The sequence below is a fragment of the Delphinus delphis genome, chromosome 1 (assembly GCF_949987515.2).
Source record: "Delphinus delphis chromosome 1, mDelDel1.2, whole genome shotgun sequence".
NCBI lineage: Eukaryota > Metazoa > Chordata > Mammalia > Artiodactyla > Delphinidae > Delphinus > Delphinus delphis.
The window spans coordinates 134,073,398-134,090,511 of record NC_082683.1 but is presented as its reverse complement, the minus strand read 5'-3'; the positions used below and the strand labels follow the sequence as shown (position 1 = coordinate 134,090,511).

Genomic DNA, 17,114 nt, shown 5'->3' with positions numbered 1-17,114 from the left:
TTAGGTGGTGAATTCACAGTTGTTTATCAGAATATTTCCTAATATATATTAGATTAACCATACGAACTTGCCAGTTTTGTAGCCTAAAAATGGTCAAACATTGGCAATTTCATAAGATTCAAACAAACATTTAACACATTCTTAAAAATGTATCAAATATTTCATTAAGAAGTAAATCCTGGAAAAATTTTATTCATAGGCTATTTTTAACTCTAGTTGCTTTATTCAGGGTTTTATAATCATATAAAAGCATTATGAAAACCTTTTATTTGCAGCCAAACATATGTTAAGCTTTTAAAGACAGTTTCTTAATTTTTTATCATGGAAATCTTTAAATGTATACTGAACTAACAGATGATAGTACTGAAGTCCCCAGTACACATCAACTGGCTTCAACAACCAAGATATGGCCAAGCTTTCTCACCTCCACCCTCACTCTACCCTCAAGTGCCCCATTAATACTGTGAAGCAAATCATGGACAATATATAATTGCATCTATAAATATTTTCTAAAAGGAGTATTTTTATAAACATAACCTAAAATCATTATCATTCCTAAAAACATTAATTCCCAATTATTAGTCAAATTTCCGATTATCAAAAGGTAACATTTAAAAGAAACTTAGACAACCCTTCCCCCAATAAAAAAAAAAATCAGGAAGCCACTGGCCAGAAGGCATGAATACAAGTTATCAGAGAAATAGCCAAAATAGAGTGATTATTAAAATTATGAAAGAGTCAAGTCATAGGAGATTATACAGATACTTAAAATGTTTTCAAAATGATTTTATGATACAATAACATTTCATGGTATGTTAAGACAATAGGACTGTAAATTACATGTACAGCATTATTTCTATGAGATTAGTAAAAAAATAAAGAATGGAAGAATATATACTAAAAATGTTAACAACAGTCACCTCAGGGTGATTTCTCCCCGCACCTTTTAATAAATTTCTACCTTGTTACAGTTTCCCTGCAATGTATGTTACTGTTTCGATAATTAATAAAAAATCATAGTTTTAAAAGGATGGGGGACAGTTCCATTTCTGGTAATGTGGAGAAGCAGGTATCTTTGGAAATGCTCATCTGATTATAATTACAAATTATAAAAACAACTATTAAAAGCACAAGAGAGGAACCAAAAGAAGGCAGAAACTGGAGAACAGATCTTTGGAAAAAGTAAGATGCACTGGGTGAGAATTGCACTTATAAAGTTTATTGTCTGAGGACATTCACCAGTTACAATGTGGAGCACCAGAAACTCAAGCAGAAGACCACAGTCTTAATGGCTTTGAAAGTCAGAGGACAATTGGCTAGAAAGTGAGCGGGGAAATTCTGGAAAGGCGAGAAAAATCCCCCAAATCTATATAAAAACTCCATCCAGGGGCTTCCCTGGTGGCACAGTGGCTGAGAGTCCGCCTGCCGATGCAGGGGACATGGGTTCGTGCCCCAGTCCGGGAAGATCCCACATGCCACGGAGCGGCTAGGCCCATGAGCAATGGCCGCTGAGCCTGCGCGTCCAGAGCCTGTGCTCCGCAATGGGAGAGGCCACAACAGTGAGAGGCCTGCGTACCACAAAAAAAAAAAAAAAAAAAAAATTCCATCCAAATCTCTGGCTGACCATGCAATTGTGCACATGCAAGGGAAACTCGAAGAAGCCCAAACAAAGATAAAATCTGGAAAGACTTCTCCAAGGAGAAATATGTTCTCCAAGGAGAGACAGAATTTAGACTTTGAGTCCAGCCAAGTTAACTGCCTGATAAAATAAAAATCAATAATTTTCTAAAGAAGACAACAAAATCCAGAATCTCTATAACATATTATCCATAACGATGACAATACAATTGAAAAAATTACCAGACACACAAAGAAACAGATTCAAAGTTGACTGTTAAGAGAAAAAGCATTAAAAAGAAACAGACTCCAAAATAACTCTTTTGTTGGAATTAGTGACAACTAAATGCAATGTGGGATCCAAAATGGTATCTTGGAACAACAAAAAGGATATTGGTGGGAATACTGAAGAAATTTGAATAGGGCCCTTAGTTTAGTTAATGGTATTGTACCCATGTTAATTTCCAGGCTCTGATAGCTATATTATACTTACCTAAGATGTTAAGATTAGGGGAGGTTAGGGATATACAGAAACTCTCTTTGCATTTTTTTCTAGGTCTAAATTGAAAAGCAGAGATTGTCAGACCAGACCAAAAAAAAGGAAGACCCAACTATATGCTATCTACAAGAAACTCTTTTTTTTTTTTTTTGCAGTATGCGGGCCTCTCACTGTTGTGGCCTCTCCTGTTGCAGAGCACAGGCTCCGGATGCACAGGCTCAGAGGTCATGGCTCACAGGCCTAGCCGCTCTGCGGCATGTGGGATCTTCCCAGACCGGGGCACGAACCCGTCTCCCCTGCATTGGCAGGCGGACTCTCAACCACTGCGCCACCAAGGAAGTCCTACAAGAAACTCATTTTAAAAATAAGACTCTCTGTAACTTCCTTTGTAATTTGCTACCTTCAGATTTCCTAACACCCTCCTAGGAGAAAATGACAGTAATGGAATAACTAAGTAATGGAGCTTATTACAGATCAACTGTAATCTTGATTAGCATAAGAGCTTTTGGTACACTGTGACATATTTGACTCTAACAACCTTTTGGCTTACTTAAGAATAATATGAAAAAAAAAGAGAAGAATATGAGTGCTTAAAAATCTAAAGTCAAATTTATGGGTATTGTTACAATGTTTTTGTATGGCGAAGAAAAAAGTTTTACTGTGATGATAAATTCTGACCACCTCAGAAAAATTTTAAAACTTCTAAATAGCTTAAATAAGGAATTCAGTATAAGACATGTTTGTCTAGGCCCCTTAATAATGGTTTAATCTAATTAAAAAAAAAACTTTAACTCATTTCCATTTTGGGTATACAGTGAACCAAATAACTTGAGAAACTATTTGCTATAAACCCCATTTTTAAAAAAGTGTATAACTAACTTGAAAGGAAAAGAAAAGATTTCACTAGAGGTGGAAAAAAAAAAAAAAAGGAAATAAAGGCAAAAAAGGAGAGGGTACTACAGCTGTCCTTGGAAGATTTCCTGTCAAGAGCATAGGGACTAGGGATTTAATACTCCTTCAAAGTCATAATATAAGGCCTCACACCTCTACCGTCCCCTGTCTGTTCCTATTTAAGGGATCTTCAAAGGGCTACAATTTTGGTGAAAAAGTAGACTAAACAATTCACCTACTGACAGAGGGAGATGACACAGAAGAAGGAGAAAATTAAGCCTTTCACAAGAATTTGTAACTTGCCCTTAATTGGATTTGGAGCTTAAACTTTCAGTACAGATGTTCCCCAACCAAAACATATAACATAAAAAAATAGTCCTACTTCTGTAATAGCCCTTGGTATTGGCAAAAGCAAACAAAATGCCTCTTAGACAGTATACACCCTCAATCTAGGCAGCAGCAAAATTCCCACAGCTAAAGCTTAAATGAACATGAGCTCTCAATTCAAAATTACAAAATCATAAGAAAACAAACCATTTTGAGTAAGGATCAGCAGATACAGAGAATTAGTACTCCCAGGACTTTGGATAATAACAGAAATTATAAAATAAAAAGTTGAAAATGATTTAAGAAATTTTAAAAATAAGAAAAAAAATGACACTAGTGTAAAAGCACACAGATTTGAAACAGATTTGACACATCTGAAAAGAATTAGTGATCTGAAATATAGATCTGAGGAAATCATGCAGAACAGAGCACAAAGGGATAGATGAAATATGAAAGGTTAAGATACAAGTAGGAAAGAATGTCAAGTTCCAGTAAATTTCCAATAGGAATTACAGAAGGAAAAAAACAGAGATCATGCAGAGACAATATTTGAAGAGATATTGGCTGAAAATGCTCTAGAATTGATGTAAAAACTTAAAGCTATTTCTTAATGAAAATTATAAACTGAGAAACTGAATTTCAGAAACTAAATATCAAAATTTTATAAGCAACTCACATGATTAAATCTTCTTGTAAAGGCAACCGCATTTGGTGCAGAACTGTATTTTTCCTTTTTATTCCATCCACAACTTGAAAGCTCCTGAAAAATTAAGTTGAAAATTAAATATAAATTCAGGAAATAGCCCAGTTTTCCTGTTGCATTAATGGTTTCAAAGCATTAAAGACAGTTGTGCACTTTCCCAGAACTGTTTTATTTAATATGAACACATTTAATAGCATAACCATTCAGTTAAAACACAAAAGGAAATTTTATTAGAATATAAGAGGGCAAAATTACTTGTCTATGTGAACACAGATAATTAGACTTATACTCCATATGCAGAATGATGGGTTCTTCTTTCAAGAGGTTTGAATCCCAAGAGGAAAAATCTATCTACAAACAATGAAAGCTGAGCATCCCACAACATAGAGTGAAGCCCACTAGTTGTCAAGCCCCAGTCATTCATTCAGAGCTTCCAATCAGCTTTCTAGTACCTCAATCTTTGAGCTGACAGCCAACGACCCCAGGTATTTGAAGAAACCTCTAATAAAGGGGTGTTTGATCCCCCACAGGGTCTATCAATAGAATTCAAAGGGCACAAGAACTTGGATGTAAAAAAAAAAAAATTAAATTTTTGTTTTACACTAACCTCTAAATGAAATGACGTTCCTTTTAATTATACATGCAGGCTACAAATTATAGAAGAATTGTCAATACATGTGACTTTGTCACTAATAAAAATCACAGATATTTTCATAGCACATTACAACTGGTACAGATATCTCAAAAATATCATTCACCCTCATCACTACTTTGAAGTTGTAATCTCATCACCTATAAATCTTACTTAATATGTTAATAAGGAGGCACATATATTGCCATAGAACAATTTTTAAAAATATTTTAATAAGTGTATCTTATTAGGACTGATTTCCTTTGATATTAAAGAAGCGTTCAGTTCCAGAAGCTTCAGTTTGCCAAAAGGGTTCAAGGTTCAAAATAGGTTAAGAACCCTGCTGTAATACAACCACCACCACCAGAAAGAGACAGAATCCATAGGAAAAAAGAAAAACCTCTGAAGAAATCAAGTTAGGTCAGAGAACAAAAGAAAACTGAGAAAAGAAAAGGACAAAACCATATAATTATTACTTTAAGACAGATATTTCTCCCATTAAATGGCAAAAACAGAAGGATACAAATAAGAAATATTTAGAAAACAAAACTTTTGGACATGAAAATATAATACAAGAAATTTAAAAAATCAACAGAAGAGTTGTGAGATAAAGGTGATAATATCTTTTAAACAATAAGCTAAAAGTAGGAGCAAAAATATTATGTTAATTAGAAGAGTCAACTTCAGTCAAATCCAGTCAACTTCTGAATAATAAAAAGAATTTTAAGAGAATACACAGAAAATAGAGGAAAGTAACTTATCAAAAAAAAAAAAATGCTAATTCAAGAAAATACCTCCAGAACTTGAAGGACAAAAGACCTGTCTAATGCCCATTACAAAAGATTAAAAAAAAAAAAAAAAAGAAAGAAAGAAAAGAAAAAGAAGACTCAAACCAAGGCCTAGCATCAAAAACCTGTAGCACATTGGAGACAAAGAAATAATAAAGTCTATCAGTTCAAAAACAGAACGAAACAAAAACAGATCACCTACAGAAAACTAGGGATCAGAAGGTGTCAGAAATCTCAATAGCAACCCTAGAAGTTAAAAGACAACTGAAACAAAGCCTTCAAAATCCTAGAATTCTTTATCCAACAAAAATATCAATTAAGTATGAAAGTATACCACAGACATTTTCAGACATGAAAGTCTCAGAGAATTTGCCTTATATGCACCTATTACCAGAGAGCTAGTAGAATATGTGTTCCATCAAAACAAACTAGCAAAGAAAAAGGAAGACAAGATCCAGGAAACCGAGGAACCAACATAGAAAGAAAATATTGGAAATTCCCAGATAAACAGTAAAGGGAGATCCTGGGACAAAGCAATGAGCAGACCTTAAGAACAACAGTCCAGATGGTAAGTAGCAAGGATGGAAATTCGAAGAGACATCTCTGAAAGATGAAGCAATATCTGGAGTGTTTGAACACATTGAGAAAACACACTCACTACATTCACGTCTGGCAGAAAAATTAGTGACAAATGTAGAGAAAGCTAAAGTAAGTTATTTAGCTCAAGGAAAACAAAATTTAAGTAAGTAATCATGGCTCAACTGTTCTTTAGCTTTCTCTACACTTGTAAAGAATGGTTGAGCCAGTATTACTTACTCATGTCAAAATTGTGACATAACTACACAGAAAGAGGAGGAAGTAAATTGTGTAAATGTGAGAGGAAGAGAAAATAAGAGACTGAAATCATCTTCTATAGTAGAGAATCAATAAATCATAACCAAAATTGAAAAATCATAAGCAATAGGCATTTAGACATATTATCTTAAAAACATACAAATTCCTCCAAATAAGAAACACAAAGAGACTTGGATGGGCGTGGGGCTCAAGGGTGGAGGCTGGAAGGGTGGGAGCAACAGGACGGTGCTATATTTTGTTCTCCTATGGAAATATATGGCTTCTTAAACATGATATATGCATATCTTCAATAAAATTTTAAAATAAAATAGAAACAAAAAAGAATGAATTGATTCAAGGGAAGACTGAGGAAACAGTTGTGATGATATTATAATGCTTCAAGAAAAAGGTAATGTTCCTTGAGTAGGGTAGTGTCAGTGGATATTGAAAAAAACTGGTAAAATATTCAAGATATTTTGGAGGTAGGCAGGACTTGGTCAAAAACTGGATCCACACAGTGTAAGCTAAGAATGACGTATCCAGAAGTACTACAATTCCCAAGTTTCTGGCTTGAGCAATTGAGACAGGGAATACTGAAGAAAGTGATGAAAATTATCACTTTAACACAATAGATAAACAGTAAATGCTCTGAAGATATGAATTACTTTTTTTAAACCTAAAATTAAATTGCAACTTTCAAATTCGAAATTACTGACGGAAAAAAAAAGTGACAGAAGCAACTCTACAGTAAAAGAAATTTTTGGTACTTGATACTCAGCCTAGATACACGCTCATTGCACATTATCTCCCTGTAGAGACAGAAAATATTTAGTGGTAGATATTAACATAAAATGACATATAATAACTATATTAAAAACATCAAACTTCTAGAAGACATGTTTGTTCTTTCTAAAAATCACAGCTTATTTATACAACCATATAAAGATGTCACAGTTTAGGACAAAATTCCTAGATTTAAATCCATCAACTCTGAATTTGTTTTTTAACCAGTTAATATAATTTCCATATTTATATTAATTCTATAATCAAAGTGTCTCTAACAAATTGTTATTAAACTTATCAAGCCATTTGATAAGCCGTTTTCCTATTATAAGGTTACACTATAATGAACATTCTTGCACCTTTTCTGACATTTCTGATCATTTCCTAAATATATAGTCCTAGAAGTGAAATCACTAGGTCAAAGAGTAGGAACCTTTCAAGGCCTTGATCCTTGTCAAACTGCCCTTCTGAAATACTGAATCATTTATACTAGCACTACTGAGTGTCAGTTCACAAGAGTCATATCAAAACTAGGTATATTTAATTCCCTTTCTATATATTATACTTTAATTTCCCCAACTGTAAGAGGAATTATGGTTACTAAATGTATTTGTTAAATAGAAAATGGGGGTTAGGGGGCTGTAAATCACCTATAAACCCACCACCCGAATAAACCTATGTAAACATCTTCCCAATCTTCTTTATGTGCATATGGGGGCTGGCTTTTGTTTGTTTAAAGTAGCCAATACACCTGTCCTTTTCTGTGTGATCTCATCTTCTGATTTTGTGCTTAAAAAGTCCTTTCTTCCTGAGAACATATGTCTTAACAGCAGCAATAAAAATAATAGTTAAAACTAACATAGAGATCACTATGTGCCAGGCACTGTTCTAAGTGCTTTAGACATATCAACTCATTTGATCCTATCTTTATCATTATAATTTATTATGATAAGAAACACAGACAAAGGTATTAGTGAATTGTGGCCCTATTTTTTACATTAAAATTTTTTTTAATGCTTTTCTGATTCCTCAACTAAGAAATGCTAAGACGTTTTGAAAAATCCATTCAATTTTTGGGACATTTCAACACCATTAGCTTAATGAAAAAATGCTTTTCCCCTTTAATAAAACTCTGTTTGAAGCAGACTGAAAGAAGGCAGGAGTTAAATGAACCTCCAGTCACATTACTTGGGAGCAAATAGGTTAAAATTCCATCGGAGCCCTCCATCCTAAAGAAACTTATAATTAAAAAATAAGAACAAGCAGGTTCTTAAAAACTTAAGATAGTAGTCTCTGCTTCAGAAAACATTTCCCCTTTGAAACAATGTTACATTACTAGCCCATCTAAGACAACAACAAACTAGGGCTATAAAGATAGAGAACAGCATAGTGGCTGCCAGGAGTTAAGGATGGTGGGGAATGAGGGTGGGAGTAGGATGGGTGTGACTGTAAAGGGGTAGCACAAATGAGAAATCTTTTGTGGTGATGGAATAGTTCTGTATCTGGATGGGGGTAGCAATAAGACAAATCTACACAAGTGATAAAACGTGGTCTTCCCTGGTGGCGCAGTGGTTAAGAATCCGCCTGCCAACGCAGGGAACATGGGTTCAAGCCCTGGTCCGGGAAGATCCCGCATGCCGCAGAGCAGCTAAGCCCATGCGCCACAACTACTGAGCCTGCGCTCTAAAGCCTGTGCACCACAACTACTGAGCACACATGCCACAACTACTGAATCCCACGCGCCTAGAGACCATGCTCCACAACAAGAGAAGCCACTACAATGAGAAGCCCGTGCACCGCAACGAAGAGTAGCCCCCGCTCGCCACTACTAGAGAAAGCCCACACGCAGCAACGAAGACCCGACACAGCCAAAAATAAATTAAAAAAAAAAAAAAAAAAAAGGTAAAACGTCACAGAACTATACAGACATGTCTTGTACAAACATCCATTTCCTGGGTTTGATATTGTGAATCTAAAATGATCCTTGTACTATTTTTTGCAACTTCCTGTGAAACTGTAATTACCTCAAAATAAAAAGTTTAAAAAACAACGAAAACAAAAACCAAGTTAATGGATTATGAAGTAGGCATTGCACTGGGACTCCAGGAACTCATCCAGTACTTTCTTCTTAAACCTTGACATGCATTTATGGTTAACTGGCCTTAAAGGAATTTTGCCCTGCCCCATCTCAACCTCCCAATAGCCACTAAATATCTCTGTGAGAAAAAAGATGCTTTTCCCTTTGTCTCTGCCTCTTTTTGTCTCAGAACCTAGACTCTTTCTCCAAGTGACACTATACAATCTAAGAAATAAATTCTCCTACCAGATCATCTTGTATTGACAGCTTATCAGCCAGGTCAAGTTATTCTATACTAATCCATTTCCCACGAACACCAAAAAGTTAAAGTAAACTTAGTGACTCAAAAGACGTTTTTTGGGGGGTCTAACTTATGAATAAGACTGATTCAAGTTGAGTACACTGCGTAAATAAGCCTCTGTTTTAGCAAAGGCTAAATGAAACAGAACCGCCTTGATGCCTCTTAAAATTTGTTCAAATGGATTCAACCTTCAATTTTTAAATCAGGCAGTGAAGAGAAATCTTCTAACAGTAACTCACATATACAAAGGCGATTTCTTAATAGTCATTAAAAGTGTATTTGAAAGTATATTCACGGACTGATTTTGAGCCATTAAACAGATTATTTTGGAAGCACGTGGGAAGGCAAACACCACAACTGATGACCACCTACCCTATGAAAGAACTACTGAATTTCTCAGGAGCCACAGCTTCTCTTACGTCTTGTAGGTTTGTTCTGTAAAGTCAAATTCTTGATCTAAATTTCATCTTGTAGGTTCCAACACTTTTAAAAGCACTGCTCTAAGGGTGATGTTGTAGGGATACCTATAGATAGAAGAAGAGAAAAGGCCAATATAGACCAGCATGTAGACAGAGACTGAGGCAAAGGAAAGAAAAAGCAATGGAATTTGTAAAAGACTGTGGGCTGTGGGGGCCCTCAGAGTGAGAAGATGACTGCTGCTGAGGCATTCCTAGGCTCCAAAGCTGGAAGCTTTACCGGGGCATAATACAGCCATTAGCATTCAGCCTGTATGGCTCTTTGGAAAGAAGTCTCAGCCATAGATGAGCGCTCACCCTGAGATGAGGGGCTCACCGCGATTCCTATATTCTTAATGGGTAGAATAAGCCCTGAAACTATATAATTCTAATGGAATATTTAAATCAAAAACACCACCTCACTCTTCCGTAATGTAACGTACTCACATTCTTTCCTCCCCCAACCTCCCTCCTTCCAATACCTTAAAGCCACCTCTATAGGGAGATCAGAGAGAAAGGCAGAAGCTATCTTCTGCCACTGATACTGTGATATACCTACTCTCCTAGTCAACAGTTATCTTCCCTAGTTCTAATCTAAGCCTGCCCTTACTGTATATAAAGGAAGTTCGCAGTAAGGAACAGCAATAATATGAACTGACAAAACAGCTAGCTTTTTCTAGTCCACAAGAAGAGTCACATGTCTTCTTTGCTTTCTTCAAACCTCCCACTATATTCATGGATTTTTACATTTTAATTCTAATGAAAATGATACTTTTCATTAAAACAAGGATAGAATTATGATATTCCTGATGTTGGAATTTTGGATGTTGCCAAGATTATAGGCTGTTTGCATACAGAAGAAATTTCGCATAGAGAAAGTTCTTTATACATAGTCAGAAATATCTCAATTGTAAGTTTTTCAGAAAAGTTTTAATAAGATTCAGAATGACCTATTATGTACTTTCCCTCATTTAACCAGAATTCTTCCTCAATCTCTAGTGCATCCCAGTTATTCAGGAGGGCCTTATCTATCCTTTGTATTTAATGTTTATTGATATAATCTAAATGACTTATTATATTGACCTACCAGAACAAATGATAAAGTGTGGAACTTTCTTCTTTGAATGTAATACACATCACAGGACTTTCAGTCAGAGCCTGTCACTTTATAAACACTTGGGAACCTCATGAGAGAGGTAAACGTTATTCAACGTAATGATTACAGTACAGATTTCAAGCACAGTTCACCCCCCTTACTTAAGACTGATCAAAATCACCAGAGAATTGCTATTGGAGAGAAAGCCTGATTGCAAGAGAGCTTTGTGTCATAACTCATCCTGTGTTGAAAAACATAACACTCATTCTGAAGAGAAACCCCATCGGCGTAATGAACGTGGCAATGCCTCCAGGAGAAATACAAGCTTTATAGAGCATCAGAGAATTCATAATAGAAAAAAAACCCCAAAATCCTATGAATGTAATAAACATGGAAAAATCTTCAGAATACAGTCTTTGCTTCCTCGACATGAAAGAACTCACAATGGAGGGAAGCCCTGTAAATGTGTAAGAGCTTTCTAAAAGAAAAAAACCTTCACAATCAGAAGAGAAATCATACTGGGGCAACCTATGCATATAAGAAATGTGGGAAAACTTTAACAAGAGCTGAGCTTCAACTAAATACCAGAAAATTCATACTGGAAATTAATGAGTGTTTCCCTTATGGTAAACTTTTGCCCTTACTGAACACTGAAGAATTCATACTAGGGAAGAAAATGGTTCTGAATTGTGGGCAGAGGGGAAAAAAATTCTGCTTCCATAGAATGAGTGTTACTTTATAAAAGTTACATTCTTGGACTGGGTAACAGACTTTTGCAAAAATAACTCCAAACATGATAAACAATGGAAGACGATATGCCTGTAGGCTGTACAGAATAAAGCCTTGGAATGGTCACTCATCAAATGCAAATACTGAACAAGTATTATTCAAGCACTATAGATACATCAGTGAAAAGAGCAGACAAGTTTCTGCCCTTGTGGAATTTACGTTCTAGTGAGACCCCCAATCTCTAAGAACTTGACTTATGACCACCCCCAACAATTATCACCTCCTTAAGACTTCTGCAGTTTTGGTCAAAGTCCTATTTATTACTGATTGACAGCTACACTTAACTGAAGCTCTTACTCTGAAGTCACCCCCCAAAATTATTCTACTTCCAGGAATTTCTCAAAAGACCTAGAAGGTATTTTATTTTATTTATTTATTTAAATAAAATTTATTTATTTATTTATTTTCGGCTGTGTTCGGTCTTTGTTGCTGCGCGCGGGCTTTCTCTAGTTGCGGTGAGTGGGGGCTACTCCTTGTTGCAGTGCGCAGGCTTCTCATTGCGGTGGCTTCTCTTGTTGTGGAGAACCAGCTCCCGGCGCGTGGGCTTCAGCAGCTGTGGCTCGCGGCTTCAGCAGTCGCGGCATGCAGGCTCTAGAGTGCAGTTGAAGCACACGGGCTCAGTAGTTGAAGTGCACGGGCTTAGTTGCTCTGTGGCATGTGGGATCTGCCCAGGCCAGGGCTTGAACCCGTGTCCCCTGCATTGGCAGGTGGATTCTTTAACCACTGTGCCACCGGGAAGTCCCTAGAAGGTACTTTAAAGGTGAAGTAGTCCAAAATCCCTTATTTCACACATTTTTTTTTTAAAGAAAGGCTGAAGATATGAAATAGGTTGTATTACTGGCACAATCTATAGATGGCAAAGCTGAAACAAAAATGCATCTCTTCTGGCTCATTGCTTTTACGTTTTGCCACTAAAAATTATCTTTTGGGATTCAAAGGGCTTTAAAATTAATTTTAAAGGAAGTCAAATTAAGTAATTAAGCATTTTCTGAGCACCCATTCAGAGAGCTGTGAATGTTGGACACTGATTAAAAAAGAAAAAGAGGCAGCAAAGTACATGGAAATTTACCCCCAAAACTGGTTTAAATTAAAGAACAACAAGAACAAAAAGACAGTGAGCAACTCTGTGGAAGTGAGAGTTGTAAGGACATATTAACAGAGGGTGAGTGCAGATGATGGAACTACTAACTTTTCTCCTTCCTTGTAATCAGTATAACTTCAGTGCCAGCGACCATATTATTGTGTTTCCTTCCAGTCCCTATCACTAAGAAATGGCTACTTATTAGGAGGAGGGGAGAAGAATGAAAAGACTGGTTTTGTGTGAGAGGGATCACACTATCCATAGAAGCCTCCAAATTCGGCCATGCTGCTTGGGCCAAAGGGCAAGTGAAGATTCGTAGGATTTCTGTAGCACTAGCTATGGGAATATCAGGGCAAAGTGTTCAGATGAAGGGGGATCCACCAGTATAAACAGATAACAGATCGAGCTGAGACCTGTCTCAGGCCCAGCAACCATGTATAGGCACTAAGGAATGTTCATACTTCTAGAGCCAATGAGCAGCAGCCCTGAAAAAACACTGTGCTCTTTTAATAAACAACCTTCAGAGTTCATAGGGAAGGGGAAGGGGAGAAAAGTTATTTAGGAAGTAAAATCGACCGGAGATACTGGAGAACAGAGGAAAGAGGATGCAGGGAGAAGGGAAAAGAATGACTCGAAGGTTTCTGACTGGTATTAAAAATGGATAAATGGTACAAATCATTCAGACAGGGGACCTTAAAAACTAAAACCAGAGCAAACATGTAATTATATTCCTACTAAGTAGTTTTTAAAATTACTGGACTTTTCCTTTACCATTAAATTCTTTTCATTGGTGAACATGTTTTTCTATTCTTCTCTACCATAAAACAAAAAACTAAGAAAGTGTCGAAATCTGTTCTTTTGTTTTCCTTCACTCTGAGGTAATTTCAAGTGTGATACAAGGTTGGAGAAAAACCAGACTTAGCATTATGTTTGCTTCCGATCTGCTTACTTCAAGATGTGATTTCGTTGTCCAGTATTTTACTGACAACTAAGACCAGTCCCTATATAATAAAAAATAATTTTTAACATCTCAAAGATAAGGCCAATAGTTTTTAGAGGGAAATAAAAGGCTTGGAATTTTTCTTTTTTCCCTGAGCAATTCTGAGGTAGACAGTGTAACAGACAGGCAGATAAGCAGCTTTATTCTGAGAAAACCACTGTGCTTCTTATAGCTGCCCCTTTCTTTCTACAAGTCAAGAATAAGTTTAGGGACAAAAGTTTAAACAAATTCTGCTTGATATGAAAGACTTGGGAATACAGAATGCCACAAACTGGTAAGAATGACAGGGACCTACTTAGGGAACAGAATTAATAGGAGTTATATATTTCAATAAGTTTCAAATAACTCAGAAATTGCCTCTATTGTAGAAAACTGAGTGAGACCTGTGTGGTTCAATCACCAATTTGCAAGAAAAATCACTAAACCACATAGTTGGATTCAGAATCTATAATCTTCAAAGCTCAAATTTAGAACACATTTTATTTCAGAAAATGTGAATAAATCATCACCTGAAATAAAGTTACATGTGGATATTCACACATAATAATGAGTTTTGATTGAAACAGTTTTAGTGTAACTTAACTAAAGATCTTTTTAATAGTCTCATTATATATATATAGTTTTTTAAGTTTTACATAAAATTATATATAAAGTAGAATGAACATTGGTATAATGGGCAGAAACATGAAGATAAATTTACTGGGTTCAGTGATAACACTATCTTTTCATATCTGAGGTTAAATTTGGATTTAACAAAAATAATTCATTCTTTAGTAAAGTTAATATTCTAACTACATAATAAGGTAGACACCATTTTATGCTAATAAATGAGACTAATACATTAGATTGGCCACCATCGTGGCTTAAAAAATCTTCTGTTAAAGTTATCAACAGCAAGAGTTTCACATAATAAACAATATCTGTACAAACAGCATGGAAAACAATTTGGCAGTATTTAATAAATTTAAGGATGTTAATGTGCTACAACTCAGTAATTAATGCCCTAGAGTATAAACATGGATGCTAGTCAATGATGTTAGACATAAGAAGCTAAAGAAGAAAAAAAACAGGATACCACTTACATAAAAAAATCTGAAACCTGCAAAAGCACATATTGCTAAGGGATACATATACTTACAGAAAATCTGTATCTAAATGCACAGGAATGATACAGATCAATACTGGATAGTGGTTCCTTTGGTAGGAGGAGGGAAGAGAGGTGAATATGGGAGGACGCAGAGTGGCTTCAACAGTACTGCTTAGGCTGAAGGTTGAGATGAGAGGTTCATCTCATTACATATGCCTTGTTGTATGTCTTAAATATCTCAGGATAAATTAGAAAACATTTTTCTGCCAGAAGACAAAGTCCTGTTTACGCTGCCAGATTTAATGTAATCTTGATGATTATATGAGATGGATACATCAGAATATTGTGGTGCTACAGCATTTCTTCCAAGGGTTCCTATTTCAATTTTTTAAGACATTCTCTCATTGAACAAACATTTACTAAACACTGTTCATTTTCTCATTCTAAATACTGAGTTCCCAGTACATGCCAGACAGATAAAATAGTGAAAGCAAAATTATCCGACCTAAGTGTCCTCATGTAGCTTAAAACCTAGCAGAAGTGGCAAGCAATGAACAAATAAGCACATGATTAACACCACTTTGTACCTGATCACGCCTTCCTTCTTAAAAATGTCTTTCACTTGGTTCATCGAATTTCACACTAACCTAGGTTTCCTCCTAAATCACCCGCTGCTGCTTCTCAGTTTCTTTTGTTAGCTCCTCCTCAACACTAAATAGGTCCCTTCTTTTCTGCATCTGTATTCACTCTCTTGGTAATCTCACCTATGCTTTAAATATCCCTACACTGACAACTCCCAAACTTACACTTCCAGTCTGAACTGAAAATATACGCTAGTATATGTTACGTAACTTAACATTCTCTGTGGCTGTCCAACAGGCAGGTAAAACTAAACATGTCCAAAGCTGAACTCAGGGTCTTCCTTCAAAACCCGCTCCTCTGGCCCTTCTCCACAGGCTACACTGCGCAGTCTATTCTATATAAATGGCAGCCCCAGGAGCTATGAACACAATACTAATAATTTTCCATCTCAGAGACTATCAACTACATGTGTCCAGTGTCAGGCCAAAAACCTTGTCATCATCCTTGACTCCTCTTGCACATACAGTGCCTGACAACTTCTCACCACCTCTTCCCTCACACCCTGATGCAAGCCACCTTCATCTCTCACCTGGTCTCCTCGATTCAGTCCTCGGTACCAGCCCCTCCCCACCCCCAGGCTTGCTTCCCCACATACCCTGGTCAGTAGTCAGGAAAAGCTACTTAAAACCCAAGTCAGAAAATGTCACTTGTTTGCTCAAAACCCTCCCCTACCTTCCGATCTTTTTCAGAGGAATGGTTTTCAAGGCACCATGCCATCCAGTCCTCTCTACGTTTCTCACTTTCTACTAGACCCTCGCGCTCACTCACTGCAGCTCACTGGCTTTTGCCCTGGGCTTCACACCTCACACCAGTAATCTTTTCCCTTATGTGAGCATAATAAATGGCTTACAATGGGTAGATGCATAATAAATGTTAGTCTCCTTTTAAAAAAAATGCCTTCCTTGATTTCTTTCTTGTCTCTAAAATACAACACACAGTCATATTATAAAGTCATAAAATAAAAGTATACTGAAAAGCATCCAGGGCCATTGCAGACTTGTATATACTACAACAAACACACTATATTTTGTTCCCGAAAGAACTAAGAACGAAACTTACAGTAGTAAGTATCAGTACTATTTTCTCTGCCTGGAACACTCTTCCCCTAAACACCAGTACGGCTTGCTCTCTCACCTCGTTCAGGTTTTTCTCAGACGGCACCTTTTCAGTGAAGCCTTTCTGACCATCCTATCTAAAACCACAGCTCCCACTGCCCTTACGCCGCCCTGTCCTCTTCTGGCTGTTCCATGTTTTTCATGACACAGTGCTAGTTCACCTCACTCAAATGTAAGATGCATGAGGGCAGGAATTTTAGTCTCTTCAGTGCTGTAAGCCAGTGCCTGGCACAGAATAGACACTCAGTAAATACTTGTTGAACCGCAACACATACATGTAAAACTGCAATTGACAAGGCCAGTGAAGAACAAGGAAGTGCTGGGAGAGCCTGTAGGAAGAGAAGAAAGGCTCACCTGAGAAAGTCAAACTTGATCTGAGAACTGAAGGATGAGTAGCA

General features: G+C 36.5%; 1 protein-coding gene across 2 annotated transcripts in view; it reads right to left on the bottom strand.

Annotated features, from left to right (window-relative positions):
- Positions 1 to 17,114, bottom strand: part of RALGPS2 (Ral GEF with PH domain and SH3 binding motif 2) — a 163,836-nt gene that overhangs the window by 97,646 nt on the left and 49,076 nt on the right. For both annotated transcript variants that reach the window (XM_060034574.1, XM_060034565.1), the window contains exon 5: positions 4,011 to 4,094. In XM_060034574.1, coding sequence (XP_059890557.1) covers positions 4,011 to 4,094 — 84 coding nt within the window. The remainder of the gene's footprint in view (positions 1 to 4,010; positions 4,095 to 17,114) is intronic.